The following is a 27,765-nucleotide window of genomic DNA, read 5'->3' as shown; positions in this document are numbered from 1 at the left end:
TTTACAAAATTAACAATAATACAATAATAAGAGACACACCGGTACAGAAGCTCTGATCTCGTGAGCTTACAATCTATTAGGATATTGAATGAGACAGAAGGTGAGAGGCTGCTTTGGCCAAGGTGTTTGTAGTGAAGGCCACATGGAGGACTTGGTGGTCACAAGCTCTCATGGGTGGGAAGGACAGATGGTTTCTCTTCAAAATGCTCCTTTTTGGGCTATTAGGAGGGTATTTATTGTATGCTTTGGGGTTTTAGTGGGGTATTTAGTATTCTGCAGGAGACCGTGTAGCTTCTTGGGGGATTTGCACCTCGTCTTTTATGGTTCCTCTCGACGCGGTCTGTGAAGGAACTTTCCATGAAGTCGGTATCGCATCTCTGAAGAGTTTCCGGAATTATTCTCTATGTTGTGTTAGTTTCTCTGCGGAAAAGGTTAATGGGGGGGGGGGATGGGGTGATAATTTAGGTTTACAGAAGTCGTCTGTGTGCCTGGGACTCTATACATAGGTCGAAGTATCTGAATAGCTAGACGGGCCCATGTCGTCACCCTGATATTTTTGGGCACGGCAGCTGCAGGAATCCATAAGCCCCCTCCCCGTACCCAGCGGTGTGTCTGAGACGTGGTAGGAGATACGGATCCACCACCCGCTGCGCTTCTCGCAAGACGAGAGCCGAGGGATCATCAGAGATCTATGTGAAGAATCCCGGGACATTGAGACCCCCGACGAGCCACCGCTAGAGACAGGAGCGGAGATTCAGAGGGAACTGTGACACAAAAGACACAACAGGGGGTATTATTACAACGGCAGGGACACAAAGACCGTACGGGGCCACGGTCCAGGAACGAGGCGCTATCTGAGTGTCACTCAATGAGGTGACGCTCATTGGAAAAGAATTAATTGTCCTCTTAAAATAGCGCATTCCTGCCAGCGCCGGGGATTTGCTACTTGAGATCTACACACACGGGCAGAATGTCGCTTTTGCCCCGCGTCGGGGGGGTTATACAGGGTAGCGTCCGAACTAAAACCTGGAGAAACCTACGATCCGCCACCCAGAATAGGAGGGGGGCGGCTGGTGCAACGGAAACGCGGACGCTGTTCGGTTATCTTTGATAAGCAGGCCAGGGCAACCTGATCTGGGGGGTCTAACGAGGATCTAACGCGCGGCATCGGAGAAGTATTTAAGAGTCTGCAAGAGTGGACTTGCAGAGCTGGTTTATGAGTTGAGTGATACGGAGTCGCGATAGGAGTGAGGACAGGCGTTTAATATAGGAAGGGGGGCGAGTTATACTATCCGGCTTGTGCCGGGGGGCATGCTGCAACAAGCTCTTGCCAAATATCTAAAGGGGTTCTTTTTTTGTCAGAAGGGACACCGTTCATGCTAAGGGTGGGTGGTAGACCGTCCCGCGGGGGGGGGGGTTAGCGTGATGGATTGCAGGCTATGGCTGTCCTGTGATTAAGTCGGAAGTGATAGGGCAAGAATGCATTACTCACATTCATATAGTACGTGGGGGTAGTGCTAAACCATTACGTTATCTTATAACCAAGGGGGGGTCCATGTCACATGCCCCTGGATACTTATTTGTGCCAATCAATCACTTCCATGGCCGCCCCGCACTCCCGAGCATGTAATAGATACAGCCAGGAGCCGCATGCGCTTGGGTTTCTCGGTGTCCACCTGTCCCCGCATTGCTCTCTTTCTTGCCCCCCGGTTGGGAGCGTCTGCGCCTTTCCCGGTGTTTCTGGGGGCTATGACAGCATCAGCTGCCAGAACATTTTATCTTTACACTAAAATTAGGATTGTTTCTTTGTGAGGAGGAGTCTTTAGCCCCGGCGCGCGGCCGGCTGCATCGGAGCAAGCGTTAGACCTCAACCTACAGCAGCCAGAAGACCGGACCGAGAGGCGCGAGGTGGACTTGGGCAACCTGACCGGCCACAGAAGCCACGAAGAGGACAACTCGATATTTGGAAGAGGTAAGGACAAAACACGGTGGCTTCTCAACACGGTCACATCTAAGAGCTACTTCCATCTGACGAAGAGCCCTCTGAGTTTCCGAAAGCTTCAGCTTTTTCTATGTTGACCCAATAAAAGGTGCCGACCTCAACCAGACCCTCGGGCTAATACGGCTTCGTCCATCTTAATATCTAACAGTTACTGATACAATTACTGATACAATTACTGATACAAATGTAACTGGCATATGTTTCAGCCTCAGTATTTGTTTCTCGCCATAAACCCCATTCTATATTTCGTTGATTACTATAAATAACATTTAGCGGCTCTCGAGGCTTCGCTTCGTGAAACGGACCCTTCATGAAAAAAACAACTGTTCGCTGGTCAGCTCGTTGCGTCTTTTTTTAAACAGTTCCGTTGCGCGGTGTGTCTGTTATTTTTAGTCGACGTGCTTTCCATTGAGCTTTTTATGTTGGGGGCAAATCGGACGCTGGCTGAACCTGCATTCCCCATTCCCGTTTTGTGCCCCAAGTAGCCCATCAGGAAGACGAGGTTATGCGCATGCTAAGGAATATATTAGGAGTATTATTATTTTTATAACATATCATAATTTATAACGCACCAGAAATGTTTACAGCTCTTTGCAGGTAATGTAAGCAAATTTTACTTTACTCAGAGGGTAGCAGATAAACGGAACAGCCTCCCGGCAGAAGCGGTAGAGGCTAATACTGTGAGATAGGCTTATGGCGAGACCAACAAGTGTCTCTCTTAATGGTTAAGCTGGTTTCCTACAATTACAAATGCGTTGTCATCTGTCGTTGCTTTGTTTACCCCCCTTCTGGTAAAATGTTGTAAAATACTTCAAAAGAGCCAACCAATATGTAACGCCGTCTCTTTTTCCCCCAAGGTAGATGGCGGCACTGTCTCTCCCTCCACCCAATTCACATGCGGCTCTTGAAATGCCAGGGGGAGCCCCGCGCTTCTTAAGTTTCCCCCGCTCCATCAAGGCCCTCGCCGGCTCCAGTGCCGTCCTGAGATGCCGTATCAGCGGAGATCCGCCACCTTGTGTCCTATGGGAACGCGTGGGAAATATCCGGCTGGAACTAGGAGACAGGTGCATGGTCCAACAGGATGGGGACTGGTACCAACTGGTGATCACTGACTTGAGATTGGAAGACTCAGGGCATTATATGTGCCGGGCGAGTAACTGGTCGGGAGAAGGTTATGCTGGAGCCAAACTCACTGTGATCCCAAACGTTAATGAAGTTCCTGAACCTCCCGCCCATGGAGCCTTTCCACCCTTGGCCATAAGACATGGTCCAAGTGCTTCCATACCTTGTGCTGATCCAGTTGCGTCTTCCAAAACTGATTCCTTTGTTCCACCAAGTCCAGACGCCCCCGTTTGCCAACAGCTAAGCTCTGATGCTAGTTACTTGCTGTCTTCCAACGCTCGCTACTCCGAGATCCCCGACTTTCCTCCCCACTTTCTGCTCGTTCCGAACTCTCAAAGATTATGCCGAGGTCAGAGCGCGGAGCTTTCATGTCGGGTATCTGGAAAGCCAGAGCCCACTGTCCGATGGGAAAAGGACGGAAGGAAACTGGAAGAGATATACGATGGTTCTCATTACCGATTATCTCCAGAGGGTCACACCTTGTACATTTCCCAGGCTCATTCCCCTGATGCCGGCGTGTACGTGTGCCGGGCCAGTAACTCAGTAGGGCAGTGCTTGGCCGCTGCTGTACTGCTGGTGGATCCAACGCTGCGCCAAGGGCAAGAACCAGCCCCGGGAGATCCTCCACCGCAAGTCAAAGTCTTCACGGTCAACGAAGGGAAACACGCCAAGCTCCGATGCCTGGTGACGGGTAAACCACGACCAGAGATTATATGGCGCAAAGATGGCCGCGCGGTAAGCCCAGGGCGCAGAACGCTGATTTACGAAGACCGCGAAGGGCACTTCATTCTGAAGGTGCTGTTCTGCCGACAGCAAGATCGAGGTTTATACGTGTGTGGGGCTTCCAACACGGCCGGGAACACGCTGAGTGCTGTCATGTTACATGTAAGAGGTAAGTCAATCACACACTGAACAGAAGTTCCACTATGATACAAAATAGGACTCGACAAACTTGGGGTACTTTGACGCAGTGGGGGGTTAAGCATTATATATGGCCGTATAGCGTGACGGAATTCCCAATATTTATGCCTGAGATCTTGGGGTCGATTTATGATGGGAATACCCAATGGTCCCAAAGATGCCTTACTCCATCCCTCCCTGTAGATGGTTCGGATGCTGTTTACCTCCATATAATGACGCTTCTTCTCCTGTCGGTTTCCCCTCTCTTTCTTCTTCATTTTCTTCATGTGCTTTTTGTTCTTTTGTCTGCTTTTTGGACACTTTTCTCTTCAGATGGGTTTTATTGTCAATGAAATGCTAAGGGTTTGCGTTCACGGCTGACCAGTTCCATTTTATTTAATGATCAGAAACATTGTGTTCCTTATCCATGATTTTATGGGTCGTCTCAGCTTGGCCAAAGTCTACTTGTAGACAGAGTAAAGCTGACATTATCAGAGTGCCTGTAGATGTTCGTAGTTACCCGCTTTCTTCTGTCCTCCAGAGGTAGGTGAGCAGTTCCCAGCTCCCCTCAGGGACATCGCGGTGAGAGAGGGGCAGGATGCCGTGCTCGAGTGCTCGGTCCCTGATGGCTCTCGAACATCCTGGTTCCTGGAAGACCAGCGGCTGCACCCAGGGAAGAGACACCTCATGGAGGAGCAGGGCTCAATCAGACGGCTCATCATCAGAGGGGCTCGAACAGATGACGATGGAGTGTATCTTTGCCAGACTCAACGAGGGGCCCAGAGCATCGCAGAGGTCGCTGTTAGAGGTGAAACCCCCATTCCCAAACCCTCCAGTTCACTAGGCTGGCGATGGAAGCTCTGACCTTTGCCCTATGGTTGCATTGGTGGATGGGCATCAATCTATCATCACTAAACTCATCCTTTTTAATGAATTTTAATGAATTGCCCCAGATCTCCCTGTTTTCCACTTTTCTTGCACCTCACTTTCCATCTTAACGTTTTTAGGGTCCATTGTAAAGCGGCTGCCTCGCCGCTTGGAAGTGGCTGAAGGTGGGAACGCGGCATTCTGCGCAGAGACAGACAGCGACGTGGAGCAGGTGGGATGGACCCGCCATGGGGAGATTCTGTCTGAGGATCACAGGACTGTTCTGAAAAGTTTTGGGAGGACGCACGTCTTGGTGCTGGTTGGGGTAACTCAGGAGGACTCCGGTATCATCCAGTTCCACGCTGGGCTTTCTGAGTCAACTTGCCAGCTGCGTGTAAAGGGTAAGGAAGAATGGAAGGTCTGTTCCATACTTTTTATTGGGGCTTTTTCCTTCTTTACCCCCCCCCGGGCGGCCGCACCCTGCTGGGTATCTTCTGTATCTTTATTTTTGGAACCTCTTGGGGATTTCTTATCATATTGCAATCTGATCATAAAACGTTAGAAGGCAGATTATCCCAAAAGGGACGGCGTCCAACTATGACTTGAACATATTTCAAAATGACATCGAGGCGGAGCGGCGCGCGTCAGCGATTCCCAGGGTTCCCCGTCCCACAAAACGATTTTGCTGGACTAAGCAGCTCGGGTTGCGGTGCCAAAAATTAAAAAGACAGGTGGGAGTCTGACAAGGAAGGGCGTCCAGGAGGAGGAGGTGGTGAGATGGAGGATTGCAGGATGGGGGGGTTTGTTTACCTCTTTCTTAGGGGTTTGTTGTACGACTGCTTGGCAACGCAGCGAAGGGGAGGCTGAATTTTAAGACGTTACAGCCCTGCTGAGTCACAGAACAGATGGCGCGCTGCCCCTTTAAGTGCCGCAGACGTAACCTCCGATGGGTTAACCACATGTCTTACTTTCTCCAAACGCCAAAAGTGCTCAGATTTCTGGGTTTAAAGGTCCTGGCAATAAATAAATACATGTTTTCTCCCTGAGCAGAACCCCCAGCGCTGTATACAGAAATATACCCCCCCCAGTGCTGTATACAGTAATATAACCCCCCAGCGCTGTATACAGTAATATAACCCCCAGCGCTGTATACAGTAATATAACCCCCAGCACTGTATACAGTAATATAACCCCCCAGCGCTGTATACAGTAATATAACCCCCAGCGCTGTATACAGTAATATAACCCCCAGCGCTGTATACAGTAATATAACCCCACCAGCGCTGTATACAGTAATATAACCCCCAGCGCTGTATACAGTAATATAACCCCCCAGCGCTGTATACAGTAATATAACCCCCAGCGCTGTATACAGTAATATAACCCCCCAGCGCTGTATACAGTAATATAACCCCCAGCGCTGTATACAGTAATATCCCCCCCCCAGCGCTGTATACAGTAATATAACCCCCAGCACTGTATACAGTAATATACCCCCAGCACTGTATACAGTAATAACCCCCAGTGCTGTATACAGTAATATAACCCCCAGCGCTGTATACAGTAATATAACCCCCCAGCGCTGTATACAGTAATATAACCCTCAGCGCTGTATACAGTAATATAACCCCCAGCACTGTATACAGTAATATAACCCCCCCATCGCTGTATACAGTAATATAACCCCCAGCGCTGTATACAGTAATATAACCCCCCAGCACTGTATACAGTAATAACCCCCAGTGCTGTATACAGTAATATAACCCCCAGCGCTGTATACAGTAATAACCCCCAGTGCTGTATACAGTAATATAACCCCCAGCGCTGTATACAGTAATATAACCCCCCAGCGCTGTATACAGTAATATAACCTTCAGCGCTGTATACAGTAATATAACCCCCAGCACTGTATACAGTAATATAACCCCCCCATCGCTGTATACAGTAATATAACCCCCAGCGCTGTATACAGTAATATAACCCCCCAGCACTGTATACAGTAATAACCCCCAGTGCTGTATACAGTAATATAACCCCCAGCGCTGTATACAGTAATAACCCCCAGTGCTGTATACATTAATAACCCCCAGCAGTGATAACCCTTGATTTAGTTTAGGAATCTGACTGCAAAATACTCTTCCAGTGTTAATTACGTGCAGTGAGCCTGCGCAGATCCTATAGAATGTTACGGCTTCATATGAGATTATGTTGCAGATGAATGGCGACCGTATGTAGCGTAGATTCAGGGTCTATTTTAAGAGATTCCCCTGCAGCTCGTGTGACGGTTATTATATTGGTGTCGGGTATATATAGAAAGGAGTCCATGCTCTGTGGCTAAATATTAAACGTTTTATGTACCAGCAGATGGATAGCACGCCTAGACATCCAACAAAGTTATTTTACACACATTTAAACATTTCATTTTAAGAATGTTTGTTAGTTAATAAAGTGAAATCGACATTGTTTTATGTCCCCAGTGATAAAATTCATTAAAACATGTCTGTGGGTTAAGTATTTTAAAGATAAAACCAGAGACTGCAGTGGTTTTTAACCCGTTTGGTGTGGTGGGTACGTCGATGACGTTCCTCTTCCTCTTGCAGCTCGTGGGGTGAGCGTCTCTCCTGCCTGCGGAGAGCCCCCTAGCAGAACGCTGGACGCCGGGCAGCCCCTCGCCCTCAACTGCCACGTGCCCAGCTCAGGAACCAAAGCTCGTTGGATGAAGGATGGCCAAGAACTGGAATCGGGAGGCCATGTGTCCATCAAGTCAGATGGCAGAATGCGTCGGCTTCTCATCTCATCCTCAGACCCGTCGGACTGTGGGACGTACACGTGCCACGCCGCTGATGACTCCGTTAGCTTCTCTGTCACCGTGACGGGTAAGCAGGATTACCAAAAACAAATTATTTCATTTACCGATCCCTTTTTTATTTATGGCTTTCAGGAACTCAGGAACCTACAGAAGAACCTTCAGAACGTTACATTGTTACACTAATCAGCGATAGACATAATAATATAATATCATGTAACGCATTCTGTGAGTGTTGCCCTCAAAATGAGTTATGTTTTCTTACAGGGTCACCTTCGTAACGGGTCATATCTCCACAAAGCACTGTTTAGTGAATAAAGCCCACTGTCTGTTGTTCACATTGGCTTCGACATTGTTGTCCAGCCTGCAGCCTGTGGGCAAGTTAAGCCCCCCCCAGGGATTTTAAATGTCCCGATCCAGGACAAACACCCACATGATCTTTAATATCGTATTACATCATTCAGTTAATAGCGTCTGGCCCCCGGGGACGTCATATGTGGCCCTTGGCTTTAAACACGTAAACAAACACTGAAAACGTTAATCGTTTTTTAGCTTTCGTGGCTCGCAAGTTATTGCAACAGAAAATTTCGTCTATAAAGCTTCTGACCGCTTCCCCGCAGAGCCTCCGGTGAAAATCATAAACACGAGCGACGATACGGAGCGTACGTGCGTGCGCGGGGAGAGCGTGGCGCTGAGCTGCGAGGTGTCACGGGAGAGCGCGCAGGTGCGGTGGTACAGAGACGGCGTGGAGGTGGAGGAGAGCGAGAACGTAAGGCTGGAGGCCGAGGGAAGGCATCGCCGGCTGGTGATCCGCGCCGCGCAGGCGCAGGACTCGGGGGAGTTTGTCTGCGATACCGGTGATGACTCTGTCTTTTACAGGGTTAACGTGACAGGTGAGTGACAGCTTGAATCCAAGAAGGAATTCTAAAATCTACCGGCTTCTACGACCACATTCATTAATGCGCTAAATCATCATCATCATCAGCATTTATCCCACTTCTGCCACCAGTTGTTATGGACCTGGGGGCCACCATCAGCCAACTCTACCATGACCCTCCCCCAATATAATGCCCTGCTCAATCATTCTTACATTTACACATCATAGTTCCCGACTATCCTGAAAATTCAGGGATCAATGGTCAAGGACAGCTATGTTTTTTTTTGATCCCCCTCCCCGTGTGTTCTATTGGTCTAAGACCGAGGGCTCCCAGACAGCTGGCATCATTTACGGCACAACTAATTCCCATTAAAAATAGTGGGAGCAAAGTCGGGTCGCGGATAAACTGAAATAATTAAATAATTAAATAATAATTAAAATGACCTTAAATGTGTAATTAAGTAGAATTCGCAAGCTCTGGTGGTAAAATAGTTTTAGCTAAGGAGCCTAAAGTGAGATGTAATCAGTCATTTGGTAATTAAGTTGATAAATAGTGCAATAAATCCTGAAAAGTTGCTGATTTATCTGAGATATCCCGCGGATGCTGGTTGTCGTGGGTCTGTCTTGACTACACTGGAAACACATTGTTGCAGTTATCTGGACAGTTATAGGTTTTTTGGGAACTCTCATCGATTTATTTCCCAGAAACCCCTCTAAAAATAGTGATTGGTAACGGGCATTTGGGCACATGGGGGGTATTAGTGATGGGTATTGGGTTGTAGTAAGGCCCGGCCCCCAGTATGCCTTTGCATGGGGGGCGTTATAACTTCCCACTACAGCTGGAACTTTAACAAAACGCACCATACGCCATGACGTCGCCCTAAACGCCCTAAACGTACTGAAATGTCCTTTTTTCATAGAACCCCCGGTGAAAATTGTGAATAGGAGCGAAGATACAGAACCCCGGAGCGAGAGCGGGGAGCGCGTGGCGCTGAGCTGCGAGGTGTCGCGGGAGGACGCCCAGGTGAGATGGTACAAGGACGGTGCGGAGGTGGCGGAGAGCGAGAACGTAAAGCTGGAGTCAGATGGAAGACGTCGCCGGCTGGTGATCCTGGCTGCGAGGACGCAGGACGCGGGCGAATACGTGTGCCACGCTGGAGAGGACTCCGTCTCTTACAACGTGACGGTGACAGGTCGGTGACAGTCAACAGAACGTTCGCACCTCGGGCTTCCTGTAACGACGAAACAAATCCAGATGTCTGCTAATCTTCTAAATACTTACCCAGACGCTGCGTCTGGAGACACCGCTAGCAATAATGAATCAAATAAGAGATAAGCGTCCCTAATATATAAAAAAGATAACGTGAAAGGCAAAGGAAACGAACCAAAGCAGCTATCGGTCTAACGGACCCAGAAAAAACACCCTCACCCTATAAACGGGGTCATAATTTGGTACCCTGCCAGGGATCCGGATTTTGGGCCGGTGTATATGCATTTGCAACAGTAACTGGACTTAGTCTGTAAGCGGATGATACATATTCTTACTTTATTTCTTTTATATATTATATATGTTTATATATAAAATTATTTGATATAATATACAATTATTATTATATATAATATAATATTATATATAATTACATATTATTATTATATATATTATTATTATATTATTTCATATCATATATATATATATTATATTTATATATAATTATATAATTATTATATATAATATATCATTATTATATATATAATTATATATTATTATTATTATTATTATATTATATTATTTCATATCATATCTAAATATTATTATTATTACCGGTAGTATTATTATTATTATTATTAATATAATTATTATTATATTATTTCATATCATTTATATATATATTATATTTATATATAATTATATCATTATTATATATAATATATCATTATTATATATATTATTATTATTATTATATGTATTATATATTATTATTATTATTATATTATTTCATATCATATATATTATTATTATATTATTATTTCATATCATATATATACATTATTATAAGCGGGAGATCCACAGAAATGTGATACAGAGTTAGAGAAAGGAATGGCGGCGTTTGTTCTCGTTTATCAGACGTTTCTATGCCCGGTAAATGAGCCGTTTCCTCGTTACACCGCGTTCTTACGTCTTAATGACCGCGTTGCAGCCGAGCTTCTGATCCCAGAAAGTCTCCCGGTCCGCAGGAAAGGTAAATAACCACTAAGTCTGCGGTTACTCGAGCGAACGGAGATAAGATTAGAGCTTTCCACGCACTTAACCTTCAGCCAGGACCTTGTATCGTCACTCAGCGCGTCGCGAAGCATTCGAAACAGCGTTATTTTTGTACGGGGTATTTTTTTTTTTTTTTAGACAGCGCTGATAATCCGATTTATAATATAGAGGTTGGCTTCCTGATTTATAAAGTTACCTGTCTGGGAGGTTAGCGGGAGACAAATTCATTGCTACATATTTGACACCAACGTTTCCCACCGATAATACCAGCTAGATTACTACTTCTACTCTCTATTGCAGGGGCGTCCAACCTGCGGCCCTCCAGCTGCTGCAGGACTACATCTCCCACAATGCTCTTTCAGCTAAGGGGCTGGCTGAGGAGGATGGGAGATGTAGTCCTGCAGCAGCTGGAGGGACGCAGATTGGACACCCCCTGCTCTATTGTATCTGTACCTGAACCCCATTATAATCAGAGCCATGTACGAGCTACACCTCCAGTGTTGGCGCAAGCGGCTACTCACACCTGGTCCCTTATATGCCTTTGTTTGGATGGACGTGATGGGCACTAAGCTCCAAGATCTAATAAAGCCTCTCTGAAGGCAACAACATCCTTCAGCATTCAATGTATTGAACGGTCCTTATTTTTTCTTTGTCCCTCTAGAGCCCCCGGTGAAGATTGTGAACACGAGTGATGACGTGGACCACAAATGTTGGAGCGGGGAGCGCGTGGCACTGAGCTGCGAGGTGTCACGAGAGAAAGCCCTGGTGCGCTGGTACAGGGACGGCGTGGAGGTGCAGGAGAGCGAGAACGTCTGCCTGGAGTCGGAGGGGACGCTTCGCAGGCTAGTTATTCACACCGCGACACCACAAGACTCAGGGGAGTTTGTCTGCGACACCGGAGATGACTCCGTGTTCTACAACGTGATAGTGAGAGGTCGGTGGCATCTGCACTTCTTATCGATAATGTATAAAGAAAAAAAAACTAATAATAATAACTCTTAAAAAAAGATGTCCACGTTACTCCCTAAAGTGTCAAAGAGTTAATCATCTGAGACGTTTGATGAGTTCCTTGTCTTTTAAATGCCTTGTAAGCCCAGCTGGTGATTTATCCAAAGCTTTCTACACATCCAGTAGCTTTGACGCCTTTATGGCTGCTGCCTGACACTGTGCTGAGGACACTTTCAGACCAGTATCTTTTGTCCTGATAGGTCAGTATGCTTCTGGGAAGCTTCTCTTAGAACTTAGAAGCCTATTATACTTGGGTGTTGCTCTAGGCCTGACCCGGGACAGGGCTCCTAGCAGTCTCAACCGCCCCAGAAACTACCTCTAAGACTGCTATGCCTTCTACTGATTGCCGGAATATGACATCAAATGCCAACACTACACCTCAGCAGGACACAACATGTAAATGGGTTGGAGTGATCAAAGATCTCCCCTATAACTGGCCATTGAGCAGCGGAGCACTAAAGGGGCCAAATTGCCTAAGTGGTTCGTTGAGTGCTACTGCTTAGTATATCATCCCCTAAACGTTTCTTTCTTCTTTGAAGAGCCACCTGCGAAGATCGTAAACGCAAACGACGACGCAGAACTGGAATGTCTGCGCGGGGAGCGGGTCGTTTTGAACTGCGAGTTATCTCGAGCGAATGCCCGCGTTCTTTGGTACAAAGATGGCGAGGAGGTGGAGGAGAGCGAGAACATTGTTCTGGAGTCAGAGGGGAAGCATCGCCGGCTGATTATACCCTCAGCACAGGCGCAGGACTCGGGCGAATATGTCTGTGATACCGGAGATGACTCTGTCTTCTACGACGTGAGAGTAACAGGTTAGTGCGCCCCCCTCGCGGGCTGCAGACTGACATTGAGCTGACAGCTTCCTAAATCTTTATGGGATAAAATGATAAAAAAGCCACATTTATTATATATTGTTTGTATTTTCCATTTTCTTTCATTTTTAGAGCCCCCCGTGAAAATCGTGAACACAAGCGATGACGCGGAACAAAAGAGCGTGAGCGGGGAGCGCGTGGTGCTGAGCTGCGAGGTGTCCCGGGAGAGCGCCCAGGTGCGATGGTACAAGGACGGGGTGGAAGTGGAGGAGAGCGAGAACGTCTGCCTGGTGTCAGAGGGGAGGCTCCGCCAGCTGGTGATCCGCACCGCACAGGCGCAGGACTCGGGGGAATTCGTCTGCGATGCTGGAGACGATTCTGTGTTCTACAATGTAACAGTAACAGGTCAGGTTTTAGAATGTCGCGAAACAGTTGAGCCCAACCTGACACCCCTTCAAGTTTTAATGCTACGGGGGTCTTTTCTCATACAGTGATATGTGTTACCCCTCCCCCATCTACAAAGATCTAGATAGAAAATGGATTATACGCATCAGAGTGACGTTTCGTTTATTGTCCGTCCCACAGAGCCCCCCGTAAAAATACAAAATACAAGCGATGACGCCGAGCCCAGGTGCGTGAGCGGGGAGCGCGTGGTGCTGAGCTGCGAGGTGTCACGGGGGAGCGCGCAGGTGCGATGGTACAGAGACGGAGTGGAGGTGGAGGAGAGCGAGAACATTCGGCTGGAGTCGGAGGGGACGCTTCGAAGGCTCATTATTGACGCCGCAACTCCAGGAAACTCGGGGGAGTTTGTCTGCGATGCCGGAGACGACTCCGTTGTTTACAACGTGACGGTGACGGGTCAGTGAAAGCTGCTTAGAGGAATCTGAGCTCCCAATAAAAGAACGGGGGTCACGGTGACAGAGATTTAAAGGAAAAGCCAAGTTTCATTAGTGTGATCATTATGGTTTCCATGGTGATTGCTCCGCACTTTACAATAATAAATGGGAATCGTTTAATCCGGCATTATTCTCATAAACTATAAGTTCTTGGCCGATGGCAGCGAGTTGCATCAGCAAGCTCACGGGAGTTGGATGAAAGTCCGACCCGCTGATTCACCAAATCCAACTCGCATAATTAAAATAGGAAATCACAACTCGCATGCTCTCGCCTTTAACTCCAAAAAATGACTCCCAAAGCCACAAGCCATATTAGTGAAGTTCTTCTGTGTTCCCATGCGAGGCATGCAACTATAGTCAAGCCTTGTCTCTCACGCTAACCATTAACTTGAGTGGCCACTCAAATTTTTAGTGAATTGTCTCCATCTCCAATGGCTATCCCCCTCCCTAAACACTTTCTCTTGGCCAACAGAGCCTCCTGTAAAAATCACCAACACGAGTAATGACACCGAGGAGAGGTGCCTTACCGGAGAGAAGGTGACCCTGAGCTGCGAGGTGTCCCGAGAGAGCGCAGCCGTGCGCTGGTACAAAGACGGAGAGCGAGTGGACGAGAGCGACCGGATCAAGCTGGAGTCAGAGGGCAGACTCCGCCGGCTGGTCATTCTATCTGCGGAGTGCGATGACTCTGGGGAGTTTGTCTGCGACGCTGGAGACGACTCCATCTTCTACTATGTATCAGTAAAAGGTCTGTTCTCAGGATCTGCATGATTATTCCTCCCCGATAGGTTTTCTGTGCCCTATTGTTAAGTCGCTGCGGTTCGTTTATGAAGGTTCTCCTAATTTATGATAATAGAACAGTAAAAAAGCTGGTAATCAGAGATGATTAGCGGGGGGGGCGGAGTATCAGATACAGAACGTTTGGCGCGTTTCCCTTAATTACAGGAAAGAAAAGATTTAGTGCTTTGACTGTAATTTTTTGAGATCTTTTGCATGTTTCCAAGCAGATAACTCGGGAATTTATTAACTTGCATGATTTGGTTTTAGAAGACATTTTTATGTCTCGGCCACTGCCGGTGCCAGCAGATCGAGAGGGACCATAATTGGCCTCTACCACTTCTGCTGGGAAGCTGTTCCACTTACCCACCACCCTCCTAGTGAAATAAAACTTCCTTATATCACATCTAAGCCTCTGACCCTCTGGTTTTATATTCCAGACTCGTGTTCTAACTTTTCTCCTTTGAAGGTCATTGAAGGTCGTTCCATACATCTCCCCGCATTACATGACGCAGGGCATCGGAGGCTTGTCGGGGTTGGCCCTTCATGATGTATAGCGAAGTCATGCAGCCTGCAAACCCCCGTTTTAGTGAATAGTTTAGTAAAAAGCTTTTCCTTTGTCTGCAGAACCTCCTGTGAAGATTGTGAACACCGAGGACGACCCGGAGCACCAGAGTCTGAGCGGCGAGCGCGTAGTGTTAACCTGCGAGGTGTCCAAGGAGGATGCCCAGGTGAGGTGGTACAAAGATGGCGTGGAGGTGGAGGAGAGCGAGGACCTCATCCTGGAGTCAGACGGGAGATTTCACAGGCTGATCATTACCAGCGCACAGGTGCAGGACTCAGGAGAATTCGTCTGCGATGCTGGAAGTGATTCCCTCTTCTACAGCGTAACAGTAACAGGTCCGTGTGTTACATCAATACCCAAAGGGAGAATTATTATTATTATTATTATTGTTATGTTTATTATTATTTTATTATTATTATGTGTATTATTGTTATTATAATTATTATGATATTATTATTTTATTAGATTTTTATGTTTATTATTATTTTATTAGATTATTATGTTTATTGTTGTTATTATTAGTAGTAGTTTGTTTATTATGTTTATTGCTGTTAATATTAGTAAGAGTAGTATGTTTATTATTATTAATAATATTATCATTATTATGTGTATTATGTTTATTATAACAATTATTATTACTGTGTTTGCTATGTTTATTATTATAATTATAAGTATTATGTTGATTATTATGTTTATTGTTGTTATTAGTAGTAGTGTGTGTATTATGTTTATTATGTTTATTATTACAATTATTATTATTATGTTTATTATGTTTATTATTATTATTATGTTTGTTATGTTTATTATTGTTATTATTTGTTTATTATTCATATTTTAAATATTCTTTCTGTTGTAGAACCTCCGGTGAAAATTCTGAGCGCGGGTTATGACACGGAGCCCAAGTGCGTGAGCGGGGAGCGCGTGGCGCTGAGCTGCGAGGTGTCACGGGAGAGCGCGCAGGTGCGATGGTACAGGGACGGAGTGGAGGTGGAGGAGAGCGAGAACATTCGGCTGGAGTCAGAGGGGACGCTTCGCAGACTGATTATTGAGGCTGCGCAGGTGGAGGACTCCGGAGAGTTTGAATGTGTTGCTGGAGACGACTCTCTAATGTATTGTTTAGCAGTGACAGGTTAGTGGCAGCGACGCGCGTTTCGTATTCATTAAATGGTTTCATTTTTGCCAGGGGGGCTGCGTAAAAAATATGTAATGCAGTTATTGTAAATATTGTAAAAAAGAGCAGTCTTCTTAGCTTCTAAAGAGTTAATTCTGTAAACTTCTGCTCCATTTACAATTTTTGCTGGGAACACATAATTGTCATGTGACACAAAAGCATGCACTGATTGGATGTTGCCATAGAAACTGAAAAAAGCTTTGTGATTAAACCTTCAGAGGAAAGAATAAAGTCATCTCCAAAACCGATTACAAAACAAAAAAAGCATTTTCATCAATGAATTCAGTTATGATGTAATAATTGATAAAGGGCGATATTAGTGATCATTGATTATTTGTAACGTTCGCTTGTTCCTCCCCAGAGCCGCCTGTGAAGTTTGTGAACACGCGTGATGACACAGAGCTGAGCTTCGTGACCGGCGACCGCGTGGTGCTCGGCTGCGAGGTGTCCCGGGAGAACGCCGCCGTGCGCTGGTACAGGGACGGCGTGGAGGTGAAAGACGGCGATGGCGCCAGGCTGGAGTCCGAGGGGCCTCACCGCAGACTCATCATCCCGGGGGCACAAACCCGGGACTCCAGCGAGTTTGTCTGTGACGCGGGGGACGACGCCGTGTTTTTCAGCGTAATCGTTACAGGTCAGAAGCCTTACATGCATGTAGAATATATACAGAATTATAGAGGCCCTTTATCACTCCCATCACTCCCGTGTTCCAATGGCCCTTTATCACTCCCATCACTCCTGTGTTCCAGTGGCCCTTTATCACTCCCATCACTCCTGTGTTCCAACGGTCCTTTATCACTCCCATCACTCCTGTGTTCCAATGGCCCTTTATCACTCCCATCACTCCTGTGTTCCAATGGCCCTTTATCACTCCCATCACTCCTGTGTTCCAATGGCCCTTTATCACTCCCATCACTCCCGTGTTCCAACGGCCCTTTATCACTCCCATCACTCCTGTGTTTTTTTTCATGAAAACCGCTGTGTGACCCCAAACTTTTGAACAATAATGAATTGATCTGTGCGCTGTGTGGGCCAAATAGACAGTAAATATTTTACTCAAATAATCTTTTTCTTCTCCCAGCACAATCGACTTTTACGGTAATACGTTAAACGATGTTTGATCTATACAGTGCGTCCCAAAGTACAGGACGGGAGTTTATTTCAAAGGAGGAGAAATGTTAGAACGAGAGCCCATAATCGAAAACTAGAGACTTAAACGGGATGTAAGGAAGCTTTACTTAACGGAGAGGGTGGTAGACAAGTGGAACAGCCTCCCAGCAGAAGTGGTAGAGTGTAATAGAGTGAGAGTATTAAACATGCGCAGGGTAGACATACGGCTCCTGAATCTAAGACGAGACCAACGACTGATTAAAGGTAATAACGGGACCGGACTGCGTTATTGTAAAGGCTGAGGATACGCCGGGTCTCGCCGTACATCTTTGGCTGCGTATCGGCCTCGCACTAATAGCTTGTGTGGTCTGTGCATGCATGAGGCGCTCCCTGAGACCACACAGTTCCCCTGGGAGGTTGCGCTGGATTTCTGGCGGTCGCTACAGACGCCGCTTATCAGTTTTTCGGATAACATGAGGTTTTCACGCAGGATCGTCGGGATGGGAGCCGCCGCCGCCGCTGCAAAACCCCCTGATTTTTCACTAGTTGTCATAGCAACCGCATATATACGGCAGCTTCATCTTACTGGGGGGTTAGTGGGACCCTCACTACCAAGACCCCAACCCCCTCCTGCTCCCCCACCTTCTTTTGTAGAGCCGATTAACCCCATTGGTAACGCTTTTAATGGATCTGTATCCCTCCACGGAACAAACCACGGCCCTGAATTCGACGTCCAGCTTTGTGACCTGAAATCCCTCATAATTCTGTTTGTTTAAAAATTTTACTATTGATCATCAGAAACACCCGAGCCCCGCAACAAGCATTTTCTGTAAATTCAGGGCTGTAAAAATTTAAAAATAAAAAGATCCAGAGATCCAACAGACATTATTAATTAAACAAAAATTAATTTAAAAAATCTATATTTTTAAGGAAAAATGAAGATATTTTGCGTGTAATTTTTAGATTAATCACACGATCTGATTTATTGTGTCATTAAAATGCCGTTTTCAGATTGTGTCCTGCTGATAATCTATACGCGGAATGGTAAATTAAATCTGTTTTAATTACTAGATAAATATCGCAGCGGAAAACAAAACATACTTTATCTTGATGAATGGCGGTCGGCGCGTATGATGTCACACAATTAATTCATTCTCTGTGATAAACACAGTACAGGGACGTTCTGTTAATAATGTAGCTTTTGCCGTGGTTTTCTTGTAACAGAAATGAAGGTTTTTGTTGCTCGTTCCGCGTCTGGCGCAGTAATCACCAAGGTCGCTGTATTTTTCCATTTTAACCCTTTGTTAGCAAATAGATAAAAAAAAAAAAAAACAGATCGGAGGAGGAAGTGAATTATTTCTTCAAAAAGTCAATCGTGTTTTGATTTCTATAAAGTCATAACATATAAGCCAGTTTCATGAAGAATTATTCTCCCCCATGATTATTCTCTTCGGTAGAGCGACCCGGAAATAAAGGTACACGGGAAATATAGACATTTTTGGTCTGTTTATTTGAAACCCAAATGTTACTTAATGTGTTTGGGGTACAGTTCATTGTAGTTCATTTTAAAGGTGTACTATTTTAACGCTAAGTGCATATTGGAGCCCGCTTTGTACCAAATCCGGTGCCTTTTAGGGCATGCAAATCGGTGTAGGCGTTGTTTAGTTATCACAGTTAGAAGATGAGACTTCTGTCACGTTTAGCTCCTCCCCCGGCTGCCTCTACTGAAAGCAGGAAGTGTTCGTCAGTATGCTTCTTGCACATGCTCAGTAGAAACTCATTTTAGTCAATGGGATCTGAGCTTGTATTGAAATAAATGAGAGTGACAGCAACCCATCACATCTATATTATCCGAACGCGGACGTCACGCTAGGATTGGTGGATTCCCAGCCGTGTAACTTGCTATTGAGACATGTTTAGGCTCTTCCGTGTTTATAGCGAGAGTTTCTATTTTTCTTTCCAGAACCCCCGACAAAGATCTTATTTCCGGAGGATCGCTCTCAGGAGCTGGAGTTCACCGCGGGGGACCGGGTGGTGCTCTGCGTGGAGGTATCACGGAGGGACGGCACGGTCCGCTGGTTTAAAGACGGCTTGGAGGTGGACGACAGTCTACAGGTGACATCGGACGGGTGCCGTCGATGCCTGATCTTGGCAAACGCCGACGTGGACGATTCCGGAGAATATATCTGCGACGCGGACGACGACTCCGTGACATTTGATATAAAAGTTTCAGGTGAGAAGGTCGGGCCGCCATACTTTATAATAACGTTCACGGGGTCAGAGAAGAAGCAAAGGATTGAACATCTCACCACTGAGTAACTATACATGACACGGAATGACACGGAATGACACGGAAACATTCACACTGTATGTTCCGTGATTTCTACAAATGTTTATAGAATTACAATAAATGAGAATCCCCCCCCCCATGGAGACCGCATCAAAATAACCACCACCTTTTCTGCAACCTTATAACATAACTTTTGGGTATAAAATTATCCTTAAAGGGTCACATGACCGGAAGTTCTCATTCTGCTCAAGTGCCCGGCCACTTGGGGGCGCACTTTATACCGATGCATAATAACCCCCCTTACTGACCGGTTGATAAATGGACAGGCGAGCTTTTTTTGGTATAAAATATAATTGCTTTGGAGATATTGAGTTTAAATGTGATGTCATGGAAGCTGAGAACAGTGGCAGCTTGTGGCAGAGTCAGCATTGTCTGTACGGAAGTTCTCTCCGCTTCCGTCCTTAGAAAGGCTGCTTGAACCAATCAGCAACAATCAGCAGAAAGGGAGCGATAACTTAATGGGGAGGAATAATTGTGGCGATCCCGAGAAAGAGACAGTTTTATTAGGAGTTTGGGAAAAGCGACATTGTAATATGACATCTCATGCTCACCCACAGAGCCCCCCGTCGCCATCGTGCCCAGTGGCTGCTCCCCTTCTGTGCTGCGGGTCACAGAGGGAGACCCCTTGTGTATAGAGTGCGAGCTGTCTCGGAGCCCGGCGGCCATAAAGTGGCTGAGGAACGGAAAGGAGGTGACCCCGGGCGACAACGTAACTCTGGATGGAGTGGGGACCAAACGAGCTCTTCGCCTTGAGTCCGCGCGAGAAGAAGACGCGGGGCGGTACGAGTGCAACGTCGGCACGGACTCTCGTGTCTTCACAGTGCACGTGGATGGTGAGTAACGAGAGGGTGCCTGTCGTTCGTTATACTCTCCCGGTACGGCTCGGCATACGTCCTGCCCATGGTTCCTATTATCTCCAGACGGCACTCATAAAGTATAAAGCTGATAGAATTATTACAATCCCCGGATGAATTATAGTCGCTGGCAATCCCACCCTGCTCCTCGCTACCCAATGACTTTAATGGCTCTTTAATTTACGAACTAATCGCCTTCCAGTCTCCAATTATGTGAAATAAGTCTGCAAACTCCATAAAACTTTTATCTCCGGACAGGAAAAAGCCTTGAATTTAAAAAAAAAAATCCTGAAATTTATTTAAGCAGTCGAGGTGAAACCAGCCAAGGTCCCATAAACTGACTGTATATTTTATTATTTATTGTTTTACGTAGCACTATCATATTCCACAGCGATGTACAACATACACTATATACGGCCTCTAACTAGGATAAAGAAAAGCTGCTTAAGGACCCAAACGCAAATTGCCTTCCAGTCCTCCTTGGCCCGTAATCCCCAAGAAGTACTAAGGTTTAACTCGTAGACCCTCGCCTGTTGTTTACAAATGGTCAGGCAGGATCAGAGGGGACCTCGCATGGTTAATAAAAATAAGAAGTCCCGTTTACACCTGTCTTCGTCCTTAGTTTCAGGTGTGTGAAATAAGGCATGTTTTAGGACTGGCCTCCTTGACCATTTCTTTGTAGTCTCCATGGAGATTATACCCATTCTAGAACTTGGAGACACCTGTCCAAGATACCCAACGCGTTTTATTAATTGACTGTGAAGGGTATTCAGCATCCTCTCTGTGGTCATCTGACACATATTTCTAGACTAGTCCATGTGGCTACTTTAATTTCAGGAGAATTGGGCAGACTAGACGGGGCCGAATGGGGCCGATATGCCAGCAAATTCTACGTTTCTATAACAGAGACAGAAAGAATTTTACTCGAGGCTGCCACCCGGATGACCAGATCTTGGCTATTTTCTTGCCCGGTGGCCATCGCATAGGTTCTCCAGACTATTTCGGGAGAACAATAAGTGGCAGGGGCTTCAGATTGCCGAGGGCCACCGTCATTTCTGCGCGTCACATAACATCTTCCCCAACCCCTCTCCTGTATGTCTTTCCATGCACCCAAAATCCAAACAGCTTCCCCATGCATGCAGAGCCGATCGCCCTCTATGTTACTATGAGGTCCTCTTGGTATTTCACATGATGACATGCAACGCTACATACGTGTGCCCATGTATATAAAAATCACATTGAGGGTCCCTAGACAAACCAATGTTATATCCGTCTCTCTGTCTCTCCGGTATTAGGGACAGAGTTAAGTCACCCAGATATTTCCTTGTTGCAGAACAATTGACGCGCGTCCGGAACTTGGCCAATTCTTAATTGGGGCTTCATGTCTACAATCTGTTCCTAGCTCAATGTTTCTAAGTTTGTTCCGTCTCTGGAACGCAGAGAGGTGGAATATTCTCAATACCTTGCTTTATGATATTTGCTTTTTCGTTATTTTAGATCGCAAATTAGAACTTGCTTTCAGCCTAAATTAAAACAGGGTTCAAATTGCAGTTAAATTCTGTCCTCTGTCCATTGCCGCCCCGGGGCTCTAATTCCTGTCGGTGTTTGGTTCTTGGAAGAGGCTCTAGTGATGATCTTAGGGCGAGAACAGATCATGCCGCGGAGGGTGTGCATTGTGTCTGAGGACCTCAGGCTGGCACTCTCCCTGTCCCGATCTGACGCGGAAGTGAGATGGTACAAGGACGGCGAGCGGCTGAGAGACAATCCGCACACACTAGTGGAGGAGAGCGGTGCAGAGCGCTCGCTGACCATCCTTGGAGTGACACGCGCTGACGCGGGGGAATATCTTTGTGATGCCCGCCATGACAACTTCAGCTTTTATGTCACTGTGGGAGGTAACAGGAGAGGCGAAGGGGCACTGCAACCCACAACTTTTTTGCATCTACCCCCCAAGTGCCTGCACCCACCGTCCTGCATGTTGACGTCCCCAGGTGTCTGATTCCAGCCCTGCTTTCTAAACAAACTACTCGCCACTAATTGCCATCCTGGTCCCTTTAATCGTCAACGTTCTGCCCAGTTCCTTGGAGTATGTCCCCGATGCATCTCCCCGGTGAACATTTTCCATAATATTTGCCCGCTTCCAGTCCTGCTGACCCTAATTTCTTGGAATGTATGGCGCGTTCATCATTTTCCCAGACCCTTCCTAACCGGCACCATTGTGTTCTTGCTCTGCCTCCTTCCTCCTCCTGAGACGCCTCATTTAATGCCTGTGATGTCTCCACCATTCTCCTTCATCGCTTGTCAAAGTCTCAGTGCCCCTCTCCAGACAATGTTGTCCGTAGTGAATGTTGCGGTCTCGGCTGAGTACGGCTGCACTCTAAACGCTTCTTTTTTGCCATCGTTTTTGTGGTTATTGCCGCTCCGGGCTTTTTTCTTCTCCCTCAAATGTCCTCCTCCCCTCAGAACCTCCGGTTGTCATCGTGGGAAACACAGGAACCCCCGAGCACCATGCGCTCATGACAGGCGATGACCTGGTCCTGTCCTGTGAGCTTTCCAGGCCTAACTTCAAGGTGCGCTGGTTGCGCGATGGAGAGGAACTCCTGTCTGGTGGACGGGTGAAAATCGTGGCCCGGGGTGTGCATAGACAACTCACCATACACTCACTGCGGCCGACCGACTCCGGCACTTACACCTGCGATGCCGGGACTGACCAAATGCAAACTACGGTCCACGTAGAAGGTAAGAAAGAGTCAAGTGCACTTCAAATGCGCTCTAATTTAATCCGATTATTATTAATGTTGTCAAAAGTTTAAAAACTATGGGAGGTATGGAGACCACCTCGTGCCTCCCACATGCCCACATCGTTTTCATGGTGGAATTGGAGGATAAAAAGTAATTAATACCCCCAAGGCCCATAAAGCCAACCTATGCCATCCTGCCCCCATAACCTGCCCATTACTGGGAGGTTTATATAGTATAAGGGTATAGTATGGTTAACCCTCTAAGGAGGCATGGTGGGATCTCAACCAGAGAGGTTGACCATCACCATACAAGCTGTTTCGTGTGTATTAGAACGCAAGGACGTCCGTCAGTCTGGTCAGTTACGTCTACCTTTTACTGTACCGGCCACCCACCTTTCTCCTGCTATCTACGACGTTAACCATCTTTAGGTCTGGGGTTAAGCGTTACGTCTTTTTGTCTCAGTCCCTCGACAGGTGGAGTTCATCACCGAGCTGGAAAACATCACTGTCCTGGAAGGGGAGACGGCCACGTATAAGTGCGTAGTGTCCCCCGACGATGTGGATCTTCTGTGGGAGTTGAACGGGTCCTCGGTTTACTCGGAGAGTTTACTTGATAGAGTCAGGCTGTCGAGTAACGGCCTCTGTCACTCCCTCACCTTGCATTCTTGCCGGATCTCTGACTCGGGCATCATCACGGCCAACGCCGAAGGGAAAATCTCCAGGGCGAGACTGAGAGTGCAGGGTGGGTAGAACGCTCCGTAAGAACGCTGACTGTTCTGTCCTCTTTGCGAATTCCTTCATTGACGTGTCTCCTTTACCTGTCCACCATAGAGGCCCAGGTGCTCTTCACCGAGGGTTTGCAGGACACGGAGGTGGAGGAGGAGCAGGATGTGACCCTGCAGGTGAAGGTGACTACAGAGAAAGCAGAGGTCCACTGGGTGAAGCAGGGGGTGGTCATCCAATCCGGCAGCAAGTACACCCTGCGGACCGCCGGACAAGTGCACTCGCTCACAATCCACTGCGTCGAACCAGCCGACCGAGGCCGCTACAGCTGCGAAAGCCTCCACGACCGGAGCGATGGTCGCCTGAACGTACTACGTAGGTGTTATCAGCAACTTAATCCAATGAATTATATTCCATAAATATAGTTTATATATCAGGAAATGATTTATTTGATTCCTTCGTTTCATCTGTGGCCCCCCGCAGCCAAGAGCATAGCCGTGAAGAAAGGGCTAAAGGATGCGAAGTGCATGGAAGGAAGCAACGTAGAGTTCTGTGTCGAGCTTTCGCATGAAGGGTTGGTTGGGGAATGGTGGAAAGGCGGTGTGCGTCTGACCTCCGACGACCGATGTGAGATCACCGCAAAGGGACGCCAGCACATTCTGCGCTTCTTCAACCTCGCCCTCCCCGACTCTGGCGTCATCGCTTTCACCACCGACGTCCTGCGCACCACGGCCCAGCTGACCGTCACCGAGCACCCGCTCGCCATCACTCAGCCGCCTCAGGACTTTGTGGTCAACGAGTCCGGATCGGCTTCGTTCCAGTGCGAGGTGTCCAAACTAGAGGCCGTTGTCACTTGGAGCAAGGTGAGCTCAACGCTGGCTTTCTCCGGGAAGAAAAAAAAAACCTCAAATTACATTTTTTGGGTTTTTTTGGAGATCATTCGTGGGTCCTAAAAAAATGTCGAATCTTCAGATAAAACAGAGGTGAAACAAAGTAACTCGGGTCTCACTTGCGATAAACAAGGAAAGTGACCCCAAACTTTTGAATGGTAGTGTACGTGGGTTGTGGGAGTATGACTGACGTAGGAGCGACGCATAAATGTTCCTGGGCTTAGTGACGTAATCCTTATTACAGGACGGGGAGCAGCTGACTCCCACCGCAGAGCATCGCGTGTACTCCGTCGGAAGGCGCAGAATCCTTCAGCTCAGCAACTGCCGGCTGCAGGACGCGGGGACTTACGCCTGCCACGTGGGTGACATATCTGCATCTGCCACGCTACGTGTTCTGGGTGAGGTTTCATTCATCATCTTCAGCGGTTAATGTAACAAGTCTTTGTCTCTTGTATCCCTGCCCCCCCTCCCACGGGAATCCTCTCTCTTTAAAGTAATTTTTTTTCCCATTTTTCGACCGTTTCACACTTTTTATTTTTCGCAGAACAAGAGCCCGTGATGGTGAAGGATCTGCAGGACGTGGATATCGTGGAGAACGAGAACGCCGTGTTTACCTGCGAAGCGTCCTGCGCTCAGGCAAAGGGGGAATGGTTCAAGAACGGGGAGAGAGTCAAAGTCACGACCACCACCAAGATCCGCCAGGAAGGTAAATCCACGGCACCAACCGGATCTGCATGGAGATTCAGATATTCCCAAGACGTCTTAGATGTGATAAATGCTTACGCGGCAGTGGATTTGTTCATTCCGATCCGTACACATTACATGTTAATGGAATTTGCCAATTTTGTTCGTATGAATGTCCTAAAACGAAGAGAACAAACGAAAACGAAGCATAGAGCCCGGAATCTTCTTTTCTCGCTTTTCCTCTCACTCTTACTCATGCTCTCTCACCCTCTTACTCACTTTATCTCACCCTCTCTCTCTCAATGTCTCCCTATCATCTCCGCCGACCGATTCCGTGTCCCTGTCTCCTTTTCTTCTCTTGCTCCTTTTCGTTCTTCTGTCTTCTTTCTTCACCCGCTGGCCGTTTGATGAGTTAACGCTCACTGTCTTCCCAGGAAGGAAGCATTTTCTGCTGATATGTGGAGCTCAGTGTGAAGATTCGGGAGAGATCGTCTTCAGAGCCAGAAGGGCAGAGTCAAGAGCCCAGCTCCGAGTCGCAGGTGAGCTGAAGATCTTACCTTAGTCTGCTTGATTCTAACACTCACAGCGTTAGAAGCAGCGTTTCAGTCGTTCCTCTGACATTTAAGGTTATTGTCTCTTCAGAGCTTCCGGTTCGGATAGTGAAGGCACTCAGGGACAGGACAGCGCTGGAAGGACATCGAGTTGTACTCGAGTGCAAGGTCAGCCCCCCAAGGGCACAAGTGACTTGGCTGAAGGGAAGTCGGGAGATTGCCCCGTCCTCCAAGTACCAGATCTGCACCGAGGACGCGTTTCGCAAACTAATCATCAGTAACGTTGGCCCAGAAGACGAGGATTTGTATTCGGTGAAAACCTCCGGAGGACAGAGCTCTGCACGGCTGCTCGTGGAGGGTAAGGTCAACAGCTTAATGCCCACAGGGGGGCATCCTGAAAGCCTCGTAGAACCAGGGGTCTTTAGCCAGGATCCCAGGCCAGCATGTTAAGTGTCTGAAGTGCCTACCTTTCCATGTTACCCTATGGAGAAGGGGGCAAATCTGCGGGGATCGGCTCAGGCAGCCGGGGCCAACATCTATCGTATGCGGCCACCCGATGCTCGGCCTGGAATATCTTTCCCCTGCTGGCAACCAGCACTCCCACTCCCATCAAGCCTCCCCTATCCATTATCACTACCCAGTACCAGTTAATAGAGCTTTCACGTTACCCCGGTCCCATCGACTCCATTTGTACCCAACCTTTTGCCACTTAACTTCTACCCACCCGTGGACAGCTTCTGCGTCACCCCTTCACCCGATTTATTCTGGATCCTTCTCATCGCTCCAGGTCTGGCCATCCAGCTTCTTCGCCGGCTGAGTGATGTGAAGGTGAAGGCTCCCGCCAACGCCTGCTTTGAGTGCGAGGTGTCTGTCCCTCTGTCCCGAGCCCCTCAGTGGAGTTTAAACGGCAGACCGCTAAGTGCCGGACCGGACGTGATCCTGGAAAACAGAGGAACCCGGTACAAACTCACCCTGCGTGGAACTCACCCCGGCATGACGGGGACCGTGGGATTTACAGCCGGCAGAGCGCATTCCGAGGCCAAACTCGCTGTGCAAGGTATACGAGTAGTCGCCGGGGGGCCGCAATACACAGGCGGTGGTCTCTAGCAAAAAGATGCAATGGGGGAGGGTAGGTATAAAGTGCAATTCTAGCCCAAAGTGCAATCGGCAGGAATATTCTATTGGTTTCCATGGTAACTGCTCCACATTTAGAACCGTGGCATATTGGTTGGACATTTAGCCATACGAGATGCTAAAGGGAGCAGAGTTAGTGTAAGGAGGTACAGGGATGGTAAGAAGTGTTTGGGGTATAATCAGACCTGGATTGTGATTTTTTGTTTGTTGTCTTTTTTTAGAATAACCGACCCCAGAATCCAGAGATATCTCTTCCGACTGTGTACACCCTACCTGTATCTACCCCCCAAAAAAACGCAACAGCCTCCCTGCCCCTGCCGGTTCCTCTGCGTGACTTGGTGGAGCTGTGCTCCCACCGCCAAGAAATGATCCGGCTCTTTATAAACCATTATGATTGCGCAGAAAAGAGCGTGAAGGTGTGGAAGACGAGAAAAGAAGATAGAATCGTAGAAGAAAATGATATAAAGCAGGTGAAATGATTAAAAAGACAGAAAAAAAGAAAGTGTGGACGTAAATACCATGAATAATCAGCACCACGGGGTCATCAGAGCCAAACCGTGAGCAATAAATATATTTATGTATCTTTTCTGCCTTGTTGATTCATTGCCCGGCTCTGGTGAAGAAGAAGAAAGAAGAAGAAAGAGCTACAATGTAACATTAAAGAT

The 27,765-nt window shown here is 47.3% G+C and overlaps 1 protein-coding gene across 2 annotated transcripts; it reads left to right on the top strand.

The window, feature by feature from the left end:
* Positions 1–1,883: 1,883 nt before the first annotated feature.
* On the top strand, positions 1,884–27,681 carry OBSL1 (obscurin like cytoskeletal adaptor 1). 2 transcript variants are annotated; one of them, XM_053470896.1, is made up of 27 exons: positions 1,884–1,972; positions 2,860–4,016; positions 4,566–4,832; positions 5,032–5,292; positions 7,492–7,767; positions 8,318–8,590; positions 9,495–9,767; positions 11,499–11,771; positions 12,385–12,657; positions 12,790–13,062; positions 13,243–13,515; positions 14,026–14,298; positions 14,955–15,227; positions 15,749–16,021; positions 16,425–16,697; positions 19,137–19,406; positions 20,081–20,356; positions 22,841–23,116; positions 23,582–23,860; positions 23,950–24,216; positions 24,325–24,704; positions 24,976–25,129; positions 25,276–25,437; positions 25,850–25,954; positions 26,058–26,324; positions 26,754–27,023; positions 27,322–27,681. In XM_053470896.1, the coding sequence occupies exons 2-27, from the start codon at positions 2,864–2,866 to the stop codon at positions 27,324–27,326; spliced, it is 7,398 nt and encodes a 2,465-aa protein (XP_053326871.1). In that variant the 5' UTR covers positions 1,884–1,972; positions 2,860–2,863; the 3' UTR covers positions 27,327–27,681. The 2 variants fall into 2 exon arrangements, with proteins under 2 accessions (XP_053326871.1, XP_053326872.1); XM_053470897.1 differs by having other exon boundaries at positions 1,904–1,972; positions 2,864–4,016.
* The last annotated feature ends 84 nt before the right edge of the window (positions 27,682–27,765 follow it).

This window comes from Spea bombifrons, chromosome 7 (genome assembly GCF_027358695.1).
Source record: "Spea bombifrons isolate aSpeBom1 chromosome 7, aSpeBom1.2.pri, whole genome shotgun sequence".
Classification (NCBI taxonomy): Eukaryota; Metazoa; Chordata; class Amphibia; order Anura; family Pelobatidae; genus Spea; species Spea bombifrons.
The sequence above is the reverse complement of the archived record's forward strand: the minus strand, read 5'-3'. Positions and strand labels throughout refer to the sequence as shown.

What these genes read in the sequence shown, in the direction of transcription:
- OBSL1 (XM_053470896.1), top strand. Translation starts at nt 2,864, where the DNA reads ATGGCGGCACTGTCTCTCCCTCCACCCAATTCACATGCGGCTCTTGAA. An exon ending in CTTCTCTGTCACCGTGACGG is followed by an intron (nt 7,768 to 8,317) that starts GTAAGCAGGATT and finishes GCTTCCCCGCAG; the next exon opens with AGCCTCCGGTGAAAATCATA. An exon ending in TTACAACGTGACGGTGACGG is followed by an intron (nt 13,516 to 14,025) that starts GTCAGTGAAAGC and finishes CTTGGCCAACAG; the next exon opens with AGCCTCCTGTAAAAATCACC.